This window comes from Carlito syrichta, unplaced genomic scaffold (genome assembly GCF_000164805.1).
Source record: "Carlito syrichta isolate Samal-C Ts95f unplaced genomic scaffold, Tarsius_syrichta-2.0.1 Scaffold301031, whole genome shotgun sequence".
NCBI classification, from domain to species: Eukaryota; Metazoa; Chordata; class Mammalia; order Primates; family Tarsiidae; genus Carlito; species Carlito syrichta.
The window spans coordinates 669,419-686,977 of NW_007245127.1; the positions used below are offsets into that span (position 1 = coordinate 669,419).

Here is a 17,559-nt window from a genome sequence, read left to right on the forward strand (position 1 = left end):
TCTGAGGCATGTTTGGGGAAGGGGTGGGGAGAGGATAGAGCCCCTTTTGGTGCCCAGGCATATGTATGCAACTTCCTGCCAGTGAGGAAATACGCGGCCCAAGACAGCCCTGGTTCTCCTTTCCCTGATCTGGCCTCACAGGAGGAGTTGGCGGGCAGCCGAGGGTCCCACTGGCCTCAGCCAGATTCCCGGCCAAACGCGGGAGGAGCGATGCCCTGGACTGTCCTGCTTTTTGCAGCCGGTGAGTCTGACACCCCCTTCGGTACCCCTGCCCCACTCCCCCAGCCCCTGCCCACCCCGCCTCTGGAGACAGAGACCTGTGTGGGAGGCTGCGCTTCGCAGGTGTTGGAGGAAGAGTGGATTTGGACGGATTTGTGCCTGAGCCTTGGAGACTCCCAGACTTGTGGATTTTCCTGCCAGGCTCCTCTCCTCCCAGTAGAGAATATCAGAAATCACCTATGTCCCATGACTCTGCGTCTTGGCATCTATAGGTCCTACCTTGAGGGCCAGGGCCACCGGAGGGTTTGCCTGGGGGAGATATAAGATGGGAGAGTGTGTGTGTGTGTGTGTGTGTGTGTGTGTGTGTGTGTGTGTGTGTGTGTGTAGGGGTGGAGGCTGGACAAGGGAAGGATCCTATTAGTCTTCACCTAGCCAGACACTCTGCTTGGGAGCCTGAGGGAAAAAAACGGTCCCCAGGAGGCCTTTCTCCTGCAGGAAGCCAAGCCCCAAACCCGCATTCCTCTCTGCAACCTGGGGGAGAAGCTAGATACCCCCCTGCCCTCCCCTTCCTGCTCTCCCCTCCCCCACTCCCCCACCTCTCCTGCCACCCTGACCTGCTTGCCACTGTTCAGATATCCCCAGTGCCTCTTCTATCCTCCCTACCCTTGCCCATGCTGTTCCCCCTGGCCCAGAAGCTGTTCCCCACCTTTGTACAGGGTCCTTCCATCACCTCTTCAGGGAAGCCCTCAGAGCTACTCAGTGAATGCAGCCTTCCCATGACCCACACTTCTTGGCCCCTTGAGAGAATGACAACCCCATGAAACAGGACTGTCTGTCTGTCCCCTTCACTGCTGTGTCCCCAGCATCTAGCACAGGGATAGTGTGGTTGATTGAAGTAATCAGAGTAGAGCTGTGTTGTAGCCAGGCACAAGGGCTCACGCCTGTAATCCAAGCTTTTTGGGAGGCCGAGGTGGGAGGATTGCTTGAGGCCAGGAGTTCAAGACCGGCCTGGGCAATATAGAGAGACTTCATCTCTACAAAAAATTAAAAATTGGCCTGGACTGTGAGACCTCATCTCTACAATAAATAAAAAAATCAGCCGGGTGTGGTAGCACATGCCTGTAATTCCGGCTACTCGGAAGGCTGAGGCGGAAAGATTGCCGGAACCCAGCAGGTCGAGGCTGTGGTGGCTGGGAGCGGCCACTGCACTCCAGTGTGGGTGACAGAGTGAGACTCCAACTCAAAAAAAAAAGTAAATTAAAAATTGCTGGGTGGGGTGGCTCACGCCTGTAATCCCAGCACACTGAAGGTGGAGGCGAGAGGATGGCCTGAGCCCAGGGGTTCGAGAACCGCCTGGGCAACTTGGCGAGACCTCGTCTCTACAATAAACCAAAAATTAGCTGGGAGTGGTGGCGTATGCCTGTAGTTCCAGCTATTTGGAAAGGGTGGCTGTGATCGTGCCACTGCACTCCAGCCTGGGTGATAGAGTGAGACTCCCGCTCAAAAAAAAAAAATTAAAAATTAGCCAGCGTGGTGTTGTGTTCCTATAGTTCCAGCTACTCAGGAAGATGAGGTAGGGGAATATTCTGAGTCCACAACACTGAGACTGTGGTGGACCATGATCATGCCACTGCTCTTTAGCTTGGGCCACAGAGTGAAACCCTACCTCTAAAAAACAAAACAAAGCAAAACAAAGCCCGGAGAGGGTGATCTACTTGCCCAGGGCTACACAGCCCAGCCAGCTTCCTCTCTCACCAAGCACCCCCTCACCTGCCCTTATTCTGCACTGCAGGCTCCTTGGCAATCCCAGCACCATCCATCCTGCTGGTGCCCCCACACCCGAGCAGCCAAGATGACCCAATCCACATCTTGTGTGTGGCCCCCGATGGCTTCCTGGGGGCGAATTTCACCCTGTACCGAGGGGGGCAGGTGGTCCAGCTTCTGCAGGCACCCGTGGACCAGCTCGGAGTCACATTCAATTTGAGTGGCGGCGGCAATGAGGCCCCAAGTGGACCCTTCCACTGTCAGTACGGCGTGATGGGCGAGCACAGCCAGCCCCAGCTGTCAGACCTCAGCTTGCCTGTGTACGTGGCCTTCCCAGGTAGGCCTCCACGGCCCTCTCAGCCAGGGCTCCGTTTCTTACCCAGAGCATCTGCAGGTACTGTTTTCTCTGCTTGGCAGGCTCACATCCTGCCAGGACTTACCCACCTTTTCTTTTTCCATCCTCTCAACCACCCCAAATGGGGATTTGTTAGTTCTCTGAACTGAAGTTGGTTCACAGGGCTGACTTCAGGTATGGTTAGATCTAGGTGCTGAAAAATGTCAGGAATCATTTGCCACCTCTCAACTCTGCCTTCTTCTGTGTCTTATTCCCTCCCTCTCATGGTTGCAAATTGGTGCTATGATTCTCCCCATTTTTCAGATAGGGAAACTGAGGTACAAGAGGTCTGGCAGGGACTGCCCAAGTCACACTGGTAACAGGTAGCCCATCTGGGATGCCATTGGCCTCCAAAGACCAGGGATTAAACCTCTGTGCTTTGAGTACTTTCCCTCTTGGCCATATAATTTGTTTTATATTTTTATTATTTATTTATTTATTTTTGAGTTGGAGTCTCACTCTGTCGCCCAGACTGGAGTGCAGTGGCCGCTCCCGGCCACCGCAGCCTCGACCTGCTGGGCTCCGGCGATCCTTCCGCCTCAGCCTTCCGAGTAGCCGGAATTACAGGTGCGCGCTACCACGCCCGGCCAATTTTTTGATTGATTGTAGAGATGAGGTCTCGCCTGCCCAGGGTCTCGAACCCGTGGGCTCAGGCAATTCACTCACCTCAGCCTCCTAAAGGCGCGGGATTACAGGCTGAGCCACTGAGCCCGGCTCTGTTTTTGTTTTTAAAAAGAGACAAGTCTCGCTCTTCGTCCAGGCTGGAGTGCAGTAGTACAACTGTAGTTCACCACAGTTTTGACCTCCTGGGCTTAAGCAATCCTCCTGCCTTAGGCACCTGTAGCTAGAACTACAGACCTAGTTAATTTTTTCATTTTTGTAGAGGTGGGGTCTCTCTTATGTTGCCCAGGCTGGTCTTGAACTACTGGCCTCAAACAGTCCTCCCGCCTTGACGCCAGAGTAATTATGATCACAATTGTGTGTCACTGTGCCCAGCATTGACCATATAAATTTTTTAGCACCTACTGTGTGCCAGGCAGTGTCCAGGCGGTAAGGACAAACAATCAATGTGAAATTCAGTAACTATTCAATCTGTCGGTAGGAGATTGGCTGAAATCCAGCCTGGTGGAGTGTCATGTTAAGTAGGGAGCAAGGCAGTTAGCGAAGGCCTCTCCAAGCAGGTGGACTTTGAACAAAGAACTGACTGATAAGAAGAATCCAGCCACGTGGGTACTGGGCAAGAGTGTTACAGGCAAAGGAAACAGGCTGTGCAAAGGCCCTAAGGCTGGAGTTGCCAGTGTGTCAGGAACTCACAGGAGCCCAGCACGGCTGAAGTATAATGAATAAAGAGGAAATGGGGAGACAGGGCAGAAAGGTGATGAGGAACATTGTGCAGGGCCTTGTGGGCCACAGCAAGGATTTCAGGTTTCATCTGAGTGAGATGGGAGCCCTGGGAGGGTTGATGTCTTTGCGGGAGAGGAGGCTGGGCACGGGTGATGGGTCAGGAAGCAGGAGGGAGGAGCCCTCGGTACTCTTCTGCATCGACAGCAATCAGAACTTCCCCAGCCTGAACAACATAGTAAGACGTCATCTCTCCCCCCAAAAACTTTTTTTAAAAATTAGTCATAGCTGGGCTTGGTGGCTCAGCCTGTAATCCCGCGCCTTTGGGAGGCTGAGGTGAGTGGATTGCCTGAGCCCACGGGTTCCAGACCCACCTGGGCAGCGAGACCTCATCTCTACAATAAAATCAAAAAATCAGCCGGGCGTGGTAGCGCATGCCTGTAATTCCGGTTACTTGGAAGGCTGAGGTGGAAGGATCGCTGGAGCCCAGCAGGTCGAGGCTGCGGTGGGAGGGAGCGGCCACTGCACTCCAGTCTGGGCGACAGAGTGAGACTCCAACTTAAAAAAAAAAAAAATTAGCCCAGTGTGGTGACATGCACCTGTAGTCCCAGCTACTTGGGAGACTGATTGTGCCATAGCACTCCAGTGACAGAGTAAGATCCTGACTAAAAAAAAAAAAAAAGAACTTTTCCAACCAGCCTGGACAACATCGTGAGACCTCGTTTCTACAAAATATTTTTTATTTTTTCAAGTTGGAGTCTCACTCTGTCGCCTAGGCTGAAGTGCATGCTCAGGTGAGCCTTCTGCCTCAGGTTTCCAAGTAGCAGGAACCACAGACACGCACCACCACGCCCGGCTAATGTTTTTCGATTTATTGTAGAGATGAGGTCTCACCAAGTTGCCCAGTCTGGTTTTGAACCCGTGGGCTCAGGCAATCCTCTCACCTTGGCCTCTGAAAGTGCTGGGATTATAGACGTGAGCCATCATTCCAGGCTCCAAAATATTTATGCACCACTGCACTCCAGCCTGGGTGACAAAGCAAGACCCTGTCTCTAAAGTCAAAAAGAGAGAAGCCAGGCACGGTGACTGATGCCTATAATCCCAGCACTTTGGGAGAATGAGGTGAGAGGATTGCCTGAGCCTACGGGTTCAAGACCAGCCTGGGCAACTTGGCGAGACTTAATCTCTATAATAAATAAAAAAATTAGCTGGGCGTGGTAGTGCGTGCCTGTAGTTCCAGCTACTTGGAAGGCTGAGGCTGAAGGATCGTCTGGGCCCAGCAGGTAGAGGCTGCAGTGGCTGTGAGGCTGTGAGCATGCCACTGCACTACAGCCTAGGCACCAGAGTGAGACTCCAACTCAAAAAGAAAGAAAGAAGGAAAGAAAGGAAGGAAGGAAAGAAGGAAGGAAGGAAGATGGTGGCTCACACCTGTAATCCCAGCACTTTGGGAATAGGAGGCAAGAGGATTGCCTGAGTCCAGGGCTTCGAGACCAGTCTGGCCAACTTGGTGAGACCTCATCTCTACAATAAATTTAAAAAAAAATTAGCCGGGCATGGTGATGCATGCCTGTAATTCCAGTTGCTTGGAAGGCTGAGGCAGGAGAATCACCCCCTAGCCCAGCGGTTTGGGGCTGTGGTAGCCGTGAGTGTGCCACTGCACTCCAGACTGGGTGACAGAGTAAGACTTCAACTAAAAAATAAATAAAAATAAATAAAAAGAGAGGGAGAGGGAGAGGGAGAGAGAACTTTCCTGTTGCAAAGAGAACCTTGTTGCTCCTAAGGCGTCGGCACACAGCCATGACAGAACAGTTCTGTGTCCCTCCAAGGCTTGGGCTCCTCTGTCAAAGGCCCCTTTCTCTCACCTTGGTCTTGTGGTCAGACTGGGGGGACAACAACACCCCTCCCACCTCAGATGAATGAATGAATAAGGACAGGCATCGTGGGAATGCCAGGGGTTCGTCTTCTCCTCCCCCTTCTGGCTTAATGTCTAACCTCCACTGGGTCAGGGCATCTCTGCTCTTTCCAGGTAGGGAGAAGGGTGCTCTGGAACCGTCACTCCTGTGCCTCTGTGGTTGACCTCTTTGTGAACCTCAGAGTCCAGCGTTTGGCTGGGAGTGAATGCTATCTGACCCTCAGTATCTAGACTGCAAGCAGCTAAAATCCTGACTCCAACTGGCTTCTGCAACAAAAGGGGATCTCTTGGTTGGCTGAACTGAAGACAGTTCCCATGACTAACTTCAGGTATGGCTGGATCTGGGTGCTCAAAGTTGTCAGGAATCATTTACCACCCTCAGTTCCACTTTCTCCTGGTTAATTCTCAGGCAGCCCCCCCCCAACGGTGGCAAAATCATGCCCAGCAGCTCCAGATATATATTCTACCAGCTCTATAAAACTAGCTGGGGGAGTAAGCCTCTTTTCCCAGTGATCCAGTCAGAGTTCCAGAATTAGCTTTTATTGGCTCAGCTTGGGCTACACACCTGTCCTTGAACCAATCACAATAGCCAGGGGGAAGGATTATGCTAATTTGCCAGATAACAACGTTTGCTAAGACCCCAGCCTCTCACTACACCCAAGCCATATAGTGGAGAGGCAGGGCTGGCTCCTCAATGATAACTTGGAGGGATAACTGGTACCCTCTCCACTCCCCCACCATTCCATGACCTGCTCACTCTCCCTTTTTCCACTTTCTTCCAGTGCCCACTTGGATTCTGGCGCTCTCCCTGAGTCTGGCTGGAGCCTTCCTCCTCCTCACTGGGCTGTTGGCCATTGTTCTGGTGGTCAGGAAAGGTAACATCCTGCAGGGAATACAAGCATGGCCCATGAGGTGGCAGGTTGCAATCTCTGCAGTTGCACATGTGTTCACACCCATTTTTTTTAGGAGTACAGAGGTCAAAGCTTAGCAGTGGAAATCCTTCCAGAAGGAACAGGATGGTGGTGGCAGAAAAAATGGATATAGGTATTTTTTTATTGTGGTAAGATATACATAGCATAAAGCTTGCCACTTTAACCTTTTTTTTTTTTTTTGAGTCGGGGTCTTACTCTGTCGCCCAGGTTGGAGTGCAGTGGCACAGTCATGGCTCATTGCAACCTTAACCTTCTGGGCTCAGGTGATCCTCCTCCCTCAGTTTCCTGAGTAGCTGGGACTACAGGCATGTGCCACCATGCCTGGCTATTTTTTTTTTTTTAATTTATTGTAGAGACAAGGTCTCGCCATGTTTCCCAGGCTGGTCTTGAACCCCTGGGCTTAGGCAGTCCTCTCACCTCTACCTCCCAAAGTGCTGGGATTACAGGCGTGAGCCACCACACCCGACTAATACACGTTATTTGTTATTCGTGTAACTAAAAGAGGAACGTTTGCAGTAGTTCCTGTGTTGAGTGGCAGATCTGCCTGGGAAGAGGCAAGGAGGGATTGGAGATGCTTGCGAGGGGCTTACAAATCGGTAGACTTGAGGGGCTTTTGGTTTTTTGGCTTTAGGAACTTGCTGGATGCAGCCAGGACAAAAATCTAAAAACTGCTTGTTTTTTTTTCCAGTTAAAGTAAAAAATTTACAGAAGAAAAGGTGAGACTATCCCTGGAGACTCTCCGAGGGTGGTTTGGGGTCAGGACATTTCCTCAGCAGGGCAGGAACACCACCCTCTCCCCTCCCCCCAGACAGCATCCCCTGGTGGGAGGGCTGCCGATTAGGGGCAGGTGTCATTTGTTAAGCACCTACTGTGTGCTGGGTGCTGTGGTGTAGGACTCCCTGAAGCTGAAACTCATCCTCACAGCTGCCTTGGAAGTAGACACTATGAAAATCCCATTTTACAGATGAGGGGACTGAGGCCCAGCACTCAGTCACATAGGGAGCAAGGGATTGGGCTTTCTTCACATCCCTTCACCCCTAGCTGCCAGAAATTGCCACAGTCATTCTCGATACCCACATAGATTTCTGTGCCAGCCCCTCGGTCCCAGGGTGTCCCGCCTGGCCTGGCCTTGGTTTCTCCCCTCTGAGGGGGTAGATACCCTGCTGCCTGCAGGTGAAGAATCCCCTGGGGATGGAATCTCAGCATCACTGACTGTGGGCTCTGCAGAAAATTGGAGACTATCCGTGTCTTAGTCTGTTCTTCCCTGGGCCAAGGGGCTGTTGCCCTGGGTGACCATTCTTGTTTACCCTGCAGGGAGGATAGGGTGTTGGAGGGGAGGGTGGTTAGGGTGGGGAGTGAAAGCCAAGTACAGGATCTGGTTGGGGCCAGGGCTTTCCAGAATGAGCCTCCTGTGTCAAGGAGTGACCTCAGCACCTGTTGCTTTCTCCTGAATCCCTTTGCAGGGATCGTGAATCCTGCTGGGCCCAGATTAACTTCGCCACCACAGGTCAGTGCTTCTTCCCTCCTGTCTCCACATGGGCAGGTTCACCCCCCTCAGATCATCATGGTACCTCACTACTTGTGTTTTATTTTTGTCTTCTCTCACTACTTGTTACAGAACCTGTTCTGTGGCTTGTCCTCCTTAGGGTCAAATGCACCTTCTCTGCTTCTTCCCCTGGGTTCTTACCTTCTCTATTTGTCCCAGCCTAAAACAAGAATTGTCACCTCCTCCAGGAAACCTTCCCTGACTCCCCAGACCCCCTTGATACTTGCATGCCCCCAGGACACTGCCATTCTTCTCACAATTAAGTGATCATTTTGTGCTTGTGTGTCTGACACTCCTTCTCCTTCCCTGGGAGACCTTGCTGGCCTTCCAGAATGTGTGCTAGGGAGCAGAGGCATCCCGGCTATGCTGCTCAGTGCCCTAGAAGGGGCCCTGAGCCAGAAACTGACTCTCCACTTCATTCACTGTCCCATGCATTTATTGAGCACCTACTATGTGTTAAGATCTAGGCGGGTTCCAGGATGACCATGACAGACATGGCCCATGCCCAGTGGGGGAACAGCCAGTGTTGGCGACTATGTCTAGCACAAGGCCGGCCTCTGGGCAGTGATGTTTAAGCAGAGAACACAGGAGGAGTGGGGACTGGCTGGGGGAAGTATGGGCCATCTGGCAGTGGGGGACCTGGAGTTGGAGAGCCAGCAGGTGTTCCTTCCGAAAGGCATGGGTTGAGATGAGGCCCCCATTTTCCTGAGGCCCTAGAGACCCCAAGGAAGGCTCTGTGGGGAGAGGGCCGCTAGCATTCCCCATGCAGAAAGGGCTGGAGGAGAGAATGCTGGGAGGAACCTCCCCTGCCCCTGCCCCCGGGGACTAACTGGGGGAAGGAGGGAAAGGGACAGGGAGGCTGACCCCGGCCCTAAGCCTGGATGTTCTTTCTCTTTCTGTTCCAGATATGTCCTTCGACAACTCCTTGTTTGCCATCTCCATGGTGAGTGGCTCTTTTTCTTGAGCCGGTGTCCTACGGACTGTCCGATCTGGGAATGGAGGCAGCGCCAGGCTGTCAGAGGGCAGGAAGAAGCCCAGAATCATGGGACAGGGGCTGCTTAGTGAGCCAAGGGTTGGCTCTGAAGAATCCCAGGGGGCAGAGGACTGAAGGTGGCAAATGCCATCCAGGTCTGTGGACTCAGTTGTGCCAACTCCTCAGAACAGTGACACAGGATTCTGGATGACCTGGTGGCTTCTTTGAGGTTATTCATGGATCACAGTGACATTCTGATGCATGCTGTGGACCTCTTCTGGTATAAGGAAAAGCCTGAAGCCAGGTGTGGTGACTTAAACCTGTAGTCCCAACTACTTAGGAGGCTGAGGTGGGAAGATTGCTTGAGTGCTTGAGCCCAGGAATTTGAGGCCAGCCTGGGTAACATAGTGAGACTTCATTTCAAAAAAAAGAAAGAAAGAAAGAAAGAAAAACTCAATTATTCTGTATTTAGTTTCAGGAACTTCAGTTTAAATGTCCTACTGTGTGTTTCTGTCCAGGGGGAGACTCTTAAAGACTCCCCTTTTTGAGGGATATTTTTCCCCAATGTCACACAGTGTCAGGACTAGGATTTAAACCCGAGTTTAGGGGCTCCTCTGCTCAGATGCATCTTACAGTGGCTTCAGCATTTGTAGTGGGGTTTTAAAAAATCTTTTTCCCAAACTCAAGCCAGGTGTGGTGGCTCATGCCTATAATCCCAGCAGCACTTTGGGAGGCAGAGACGAGAAGATTGCCTGAGCCCACAGGTTTGAGACCAGGCTGGGCAACATAGGGAGACCTTGTCTCTACAATAGGTAAAAAAAAATTAGCCTGGCGTGGTGGTGCACACCAGTAGTTCCACTACTTGGATGGCTGGGGCAGGAGAATCACCTGAGCCCAGAAGATTGTGGCTGCGTTAGCCATGAGCATGCCACTGTATTCCAGCCTGGGTGACAGAGTGAAACTCTGATTAAAAAAAAATCTGCCGGGCGTGGTGGCTCACGCCTATAATCTTAGCACTTTGAGAGGCCTAGGTGAGAGGATTGCCTGAGCCTTCGGGTTTGAGACCAGCCCTGGCCACTTGGTGAGACCTCATCTCTACAATACATCAAAAAATTAGCCGGGCATGGTGGCGCATGCCTGTAGTTCCAGCTACTTGGAAGGCTGAGGCGGAAAGATCGCCTGAGCCCAGCAGGTCGAGGCTGCGGTGGCCAGGAGCGTGCCACTGCCCTCCAGCCTGGGTGACAGAGTGAGACTTCAACTCAAAAAAAAAAAAAAATTTTTTTTTTTTTACTAAGTTTGAGAGATCTGACCCATGAGCTTTGTGGCTCAAGGAAATGTTCAGCCTGCTCCTCCCTACCCAGAGCAGGTTACAGGTCTGGGATGCAGGTGGCCACACCAGCGGTGGCCTCCAAGGCTCCATTTGGACAAATGGACGCTTCAGGGAGTCTGTCTGGGGCACCACAGAGGGGGGAGGATAGAGGATGGGACCGAGCAGGAGCCAGGACAGAGAAGCACTCCACACACTCCTTCCTGGGCATCTGGACGAGAACAAGATAAGGCCAGCCTTCCCTCTTAATTCCATGTGGTGGAGAGGCAGGCGATGCCAGTTGGGGGCAGAGAGTGACGGGCAAGCCACTTTAGAAGGGAGACAGGAAAGTCTCTAAGATGAGTAACAAGCAGGAGGTAGCTGGGAGAGATTGGACACGTTTCAGCCTAGGCGACGTGGCAAGACCTCGTCTCTACAGAAAATTAAATTAGCTGGACTTGGCGGCACATGCTACTTGCGAGGCTAAGGCAGGAGGATCCCTGGAGCCCAGGAGTTTGAAACCACAGAGAGCCGTGGTTGCACGACTGCACTCCAGCCTGGGTGACGGTGAGACCCCCAACTCTAAAAAATACAAAACAAAGGGAACATTTGATCCAGGCTGAGGATACCACATTTTTGGTAAGGTGGGGTGGAGTGAGAACTTTGACTGGACTGCAGCGGAGGCGGGAGCCCGAGTGCAGGCGGGAGCCGAGGGGCTCGCAGGCGCCCTCTGGTGGCTGCAGCCGGGAGGACAACCGTGAGAGTAGGGTGGGCGAAGCGGGAGCCTGGAGCCGGGAGACCCAGGACTTTGGTCCGGCGTGTTGGCAGCGGAGGTGAAGAAGAAACCGAATGCAGGCCGGGCTAGCTCCGGGGGATGGGCCACTCGGGACTGTTTTTGGGTTGATGAGCTTGGCCACGGGAGAAAGGGGCGCCTGGAGCAGGGGCAGGCTGGAGGGACAAGCATGCAGAGATGCCCCGCAGCCGGGAGCGCCCAGAGCAGATGGAGACCTGAGTCTGGGGTTCCAGAGACAAGTCGGTAAGACTCAAGTCACTGGGGCACAGATGGTGGAAAGGAGGGGACTTGGCACGGCCGCCAACCCTACATGGTCTCTGCTCGTGAACAGATCCTGAGCCCCTGAGAAAAACTGAGCAGGCAGAGAGAGCTCTAAAACTTTCTGTGAGAATCTACACAGCTCGGACTCCAGCCTGGTGCTCTCTCTGCCCCGCCTTTTTAGGGCATTTTATTTAAAAAACATTTCAAGGCCAGGTGTGGTGACTCACACCTATAATCCCAGCACTTAGGGAGGCCGAGGTGAGAGGATTGCCTGAACCCACGGGTTCAAGACCAGCCTGGGTCACTTAGCGAGACCTCATCTCTACAAGAAATCAAAAAATAACCTGGGCGTGGTGGCATGCGCCTGTAGTTCCAGCTACTTGGAAGGCTGAGGCGGAAGGATGGTCTGAGTCCAGCAGGTGGAGGCTGCTGTGGCCGTGGGTGTGCCACTGCCCTTTAGTCTGGGCAACAGAGTGAGACTCCAACTCAATAAAAATAAAAATTAAAACATTAAAAAATTTTCAACTTAAAAAATTTTTAATGAAAAGGCCAGGTATGATGGCTCAAGCCTGTGATCCCAGCATTTTGGGAGGCTGAGATGGGAGGATTGCTTGCACGCAGATGTTTGAGACCATCCTGAGCAATATAGCAAGACCCTGTCTCTATAAAAATGTTTTTTTTTTTTTTAAAGAAAACAAATTTATTAGAGATGGAATCTTGTTATGTTGCCCAGGCTGGTCTCTAACTCCTCCTGCCTCAGTCTCCTGAGTAGGTAGGATTATAAGACACATCCCACTGCACCCAGTCTAAGACATTTTATCCTTTTTTCATTTTTTGAAATGTATACTTTTGCTGCCCTGGGAACAGCCCCAAGAGGTCCTGAGAAAATGACCCTTTAAGGCATTTAAAATGAAACTATGGAAAACAGAAAAAAGCAAGGAAAAATGCAACTTATTTTTCGGTGTCTTAGTTTTGGTGACTTTTAGAAAAAATATTTTAATTAAACATTTTAAAATATGAACTACATTCACATATAGCATTCATACAGTCACGTTTTCTTCTCTTACGAATTCACCCCTTTCTTCCACCCTCTGCACACACAGGGAACCACTGCAGGAGTTGTGTGTGGCCAGTGAAAAAGAATGTAGCAAATCTGTGCCCTCACCCTTTAACACAACTGAGCCCATGTTGCCCATGTGCTATGCTCAGTGCCTCTGTCCCTTAACAGTGAAGTTCAGTGATCGCTTTTTTTTTTAATTGGAGTCTCACTCTGTCGCCCAGGCTGGAGTGTAGTGGCACGCTCATGATCACTACAGCCTCAACCTGTTGACTCAGGTGATCCTTCTACCTCGGCCATCCAAGAAACTGGAACTACAGGTGTGTGCCACCATGCCCGGCTAATTTTTTTTCTTTTTTGAGATCAAACAGGCGTATACTTAATTTTTTGGTTTATTGCAGAGACAAGGTCTCGCTAAATTGCTCAGGCTGGTCTCAAACCCCTGGGCCTCCAAAGTGCTGGGATTACAGGCATGAACCATTGTTCCTGGCTCACTTTTTTTTTTTTTTTCTCAGTAGAGGTCTTGCTTTGTAGTTCAGGTTGGAGTGCAGTGGCATGATTATAGCTCATTATGGCCTCGAACTCTTGAGCTCAGGTGATCCTCCTGCCTTGGCCTCCCAAAGTGCTGGGATTACAGGCCACTGCACGCAGCCTTCCAGTTATCTTTTTTAGTTTCTTTCTTTTTTTTTTTTTTTGAGACAGCAGGATTTATTGAGAGAACAGAAAAGCTCCTATAGTGGGAGGGAACCCTAGGGAGTTGCCTAGCTTCTTTATTTTATTGTGGTAGAGTACACATAACATGAAGTCGACCACCTTTTTTGGGGGGTCGGAGTCTCACTCTGTTGCCCAGGCTGGAGTGCAGTGACATGCTCATGGCCACTGAAGCCTCAACCTACTGGGCTCAGGTGATCCTTCCGCTGCCTCAGCCCTCCAAGTAGCTGGAACTACAGGCATGCACTACCATGCCCAACTAATTTTTAAATTTATTGTAGAGGTGAGGTCTTGCCAAGTTGCCCAGGTTGGTCTCGAACCTCTGGGCTCAGGCAATCCTCTTGCCTCTGCCTTCCAAAGTACTGGGATTACAGGCATGAGCCACCGTGCCCGGCTGAAGTTGACCATCTTAAGCATTTGTAAGTGTACAGTTCAGAGGCGTTAAGTACATTCACATGGTTGTGCAGCCATCACCATCATCCATCTCCAGAACTTTCTCACCTTCCCAAACTGAAACTCTGTTCCCCAAAATACTAACTCCCTACCCCCCTCCCCAGGCCCTGGCAATCAACACTCCTGTCTTTCTAGATTGGCTTATTCTGGACATTTCATATAAGTGGAGTCACACAGTATTTGTCTTTCTGTGTCTGGCTTATTTCCCTGAGCATGATATCCTTGAGGTTCATCCGTGTTGGAACTTGTGTGAGAATGTCCTTGTTTTTACTGCTGAATTGTATTCTATTGTATGGATGGACCACATTGTGTCAATCCATTCATCCACCGATGTACACTTGGGTCACTTGGCTATGGGGAATCACCACCATTAACAGGGGTATGCAAGTGTCGGTTGCATTCTGCTTTCACTTCTGGTTTCTTTTTTTTTTTTTTTGAGTTGGAGTCTCACTCTGTCGCCCAGACTGGAGTGCAGTGGCCGCTCCCGGCCACCGCAGCCTCGCCTGTTGGGCTCCGGCAATCCTTCCGCCTCAGCCTTCCAAGTTGTCGGAATTACAGGCACGCGCTACCACGCCCGGCTGATTTTTTGATTTATTGTAGAGATGAGGTCTCGCTGCCCAGGCGGGTCTTGAACCCGCGGGCTCAGGCAATCCACTCACCTCAGCCTCCCAAAGGCGCGGGATTACAGGCTGAGCCACCGAGCCCGGCTACTTCTGGTTTCTTGTTGAAGTATCATACAGCTTTGCTCTTGGCTGAAATGATAAGGAAGCAGCTGACATCTCTCTAACTTTTCCCATTACCTTGGGGGGGGGGTCTGATGTGCAACTTTATAACTGTTTTCTCCAGGATGGGCATGATGGCTCATGTCTGTAATTCCAGCACTTTGGGAGGCTGAGGCAGGAGGATCACTGGAGCCCAGGAGTTTGAGCCCAACCTGAGCAACATAGCAAGACACTGTTTCTAAAACAAACAAACAAAAAAACCACCATTTTTTTTTTTCTTTCTTTCTTTTTTTTTTTTTTTAACAAATGAGGACACTACGGCTGGTAAATGTGTCTTATTAGAGCTGCCCAGCCAGGGAGGGGCAGGATTGTGAGTGGAACCCCAGCCTGCTCTTAACTGCCTGACTTCAGTTCCAGCAATTTCATCTCTCCTTGACTAGTGTTGGAGAGAGAGCTTCCCAAGGCAGAGGAGAGGGTAGACTTTTTAAAAAATAGAATCAGGGTCTCCTTTTGTTGCCCAGGCTGGAGTGCCGTGGCCCAAATCATAACTCACTGCAGTCTTGATTTCCTAGGCTCAAGTGATCCTCCTGCCTCAGCCTTCCAGGTAGCGGGGACTACGGGTGCATGCCACCACACCTGGCTAATTTAAATGTTTTTTTTTCCTATAGAGATGGGGTCTCACTATTTTGCCCAGGCTGGTTTCAAACATCCTGTCCTCAAGCTACCTTCCCACCTTGGCCTCCCAAAGTACTGGGATTACAGAAGTGAGCTACTGCACAACCAAGTGTAGAATTTTGAAGACTATTTTGAGGAAGCCCAGAATGGGATGAGAGGAGATAACAGTAGTGGTTGTGTTTGCTTACAATGTGCTAGTTGCTTTCTCTATTTTGTTCCTTTGAGTCACATAGCAACCCTAGGAGGTGGGTGCTAGCATTCTCCCTATTTTGCAGAAGGGAAAACTAAAGTATAGAGGGGTTAAGTCACTCAATGAAGGTCACACTGCCGGTAAGTGATGGAACTGGGATTTGAACCAAGGCATTCTGATTTCCTCCTCAGGAGAGAGGAAGGCAGGAGGAGAAGGCCAGGACAGGTGTGTGGGCAGGTTTAGGAGGCAGAGATAAGCTGGGAACTGACAGACCGGAGGAGTCTCAGGCTCAAAACATGGCGAATCCCTCAATCTCTGAGCCCCAAGTCAAATTATTCTCTCTCTTTTTACTTCCATGTACAAAGAAAACTTCAGAAGAAGACATGGCCACTCTGGATCGCTCTGGTGGTACTGCTGTCCCCAGCAACTCCAGGCCCCGGAAGAGGCCCACCTCCACGTCCTCCTCGCCCGAACCCCCCGAGTTCAGTACTTTCAGGGCCTGCCAGTGAGGCTGAGGATTGGGGCTTCCTCCACCTCTGGGCCTGTTGGGGCCTGACACCTTGCAGCTCCTTCTAGGGGGCTCCAGCTGCTGCTTTCTCAGGGAATTGAACAGAGACAATGAAGGGAACCCCTGGCCTTGGGACTTCTGTCACAGAGGAGTGGGAGGGAGTCCAGGCATTGGCTTGGCGGCTGGACAGACAGCAGGAAGTCCCACTTTTCAACTTGTCAGGACCACCAAGGAGATGTCAGGACCCCTTCTGGTCCCCCATCTGGGCCATAAGAGGTCTATGCTCTCCTCACTCCCCTCCTGGCCCTCAGGCCAAGGGCACCTGATTCATCCCCATGGAATTTTTTTTTTTGAGTTGGAGTCTCACTCTGTCACCCAGGCTGAAGTGCAGTAGCATGCTCACAGCCACCCCAGCGTCGACCTGCTAGCTTCAGGCGATCCTTCTGCCTCAGCCTTCCAAGTAGCTGGAACTACAGGTGCGTACTACCATGCCCGGCTAATTTTTGATTTATTGTAGAGATGAGGTCTCACCAAGTTGCCAGGCGGGTCTCGAACCCGTGGGCTCAGGCAATCCACTCACCTCAGCCTCCCAAGGCGTGGGATTACAGGCTGAGCCACCGAGCCTGGCTTAATTTTTGATTTATTGCAGAGATGAGGTCTTGCCAAGTTGCCTAGACTGTTCTCAAACCCATGAACTCAGGCAATCCCCTCACCTTGGCCTCCCAAAGTGCTGGGATTATAGGCTTGAGCCACGGCACCCGGCTTCCCACGGAGATTTTTGAGCAAAGAGTAGACAGGGGTGTGTTCTGTGTGTCTGCCCTGCTGGCATACCTAAGTTATTAATTATTACATGTGTTGAGGTGTTCCCACAGCCTCTAGGGCGTGTAATCTCTCAATCCTGGACCTCTGGGCCTCGTTGCTGGATGGCTGAGGGGTGGGGGAGATGCCTGAATTCACCATTTGCTGCACCCCTCAACTGCAGTCAGGGAGACCTATGTAGAGGCTCGTGGGGTGCAGGGAGTGGGCGGTGCCACGCAGGTTTTCTAAGGTGCTTGCGTAAGGGGATGCAATGATGAGGATGTGGGGCAGAGGGACATTAAGGAGAACGAGGAGTAAATGAGGTCTCATGTAGTTGGAGAGCTGGGGTAGTGGGAAGTGGCCGAGCCCCTTTGGGCTCCCCAAAAGGGTTGTGGGGTCCTGGCCTGGAACAGTGGCAGGGGACTCAGGGAAGACGGCTGTGTGTGGATGTGTGTGTGGGGAGGAGGGGACACACGGCCCAGATCGGCAGGACTCAAGAGTCCAGCCTTCACTGGGGGAGGGGAGAGAAACTGGGAGATGGGAGGGGCTTAGAGAGGGTCCCAGAGGGGAGGTGTCAAATAATTTTTTGTGCCGAAATAGACAGTCAAGGGTTAAGGATGGAGAAGACGCTGTGGGAGGGGCAAAGACAACCTGGGAAGGGAGGAGAAGCGGTTGAATGCTAGGGGAAGGGGTCTTCGAACTGGGTTAAAGTTGCACGCAGAGGCCGGGGCGGGTGTCTCAAACTGCCTTTCCAGCAGGGGGGCCGGGGGGTGGAGCCACGGACTGGGGGCGTGTCCCGAGGTCCTGGCCCCTCCATCGCTCGGCCTTTCCCGGGATCCGGGCGCCTCACGAAGCGAGTCCCAGTGGGCGGGCACAGGACAGGTATAGGGGCGTGGTCGTCGTGGCTGGCCCCGCCTCTCCCGGGTGGCCTCACAAAGCCAGGCGGGGCCAGGAGGAGGGGCGCGGCCTCAGGGGCGTGTCCGGGCCGTCCGGGAGCCCAGCCC

General features: G+C 51.9%; 1 protein-coding gene across 1 annotated transcript; it reads left to right on the plus strand.

Annotated features, from left to right (window-relative positions):
• The first annotated feature begins 210 nt into the window (after positions 1-210).
• Positions 211-15,758, plus strand: CUNH19orf38 (chromosome unknown C19orf38 homolog). Its single transcript, XM_008054756.1, has 7 exons — positions 211-241; positions 2,012-2,320; positions 6,413-6,505; positions 7,251-7,278; positions 8,026-8,069; positions 9,014-9,051; positions 15,615-15,758. The coding sequence occupies exons 1-7, from the start codon at positions 211-213 to the stop codon at positions 15,756-15,758; spliced, it is 687 nt and encodes a 228-aa protein (XP_008052947.1).
• The last annotated feature ends 1,801 nt before the right edge of the window (positions 15,759-17,559 follow it).

Bases quoted from the DNA above. Each gene is read 5' to 3' on its own strand.
- CUNH19orf38 (XM_008054756.1), top strand. From the start codon at position 211: ATGCCCTGGACTGTCCTGCTTTTTGCAGCCG. The intron at 6,506-7,250 runs GTAACATCCTGC...TTTTTTTTCCAG, and splicing joins TGTTCTGGTGGTCAGGAAAG to TTAAAGTAAAAAATTTACAG. The intron at 9,052-15,614 runs GTGAGTGGCTCT...CCATGTACAAAG, and splicing joins CCTTGTTTGCCATCTCCATG to AAAACTTCAGAAGAAGACAT.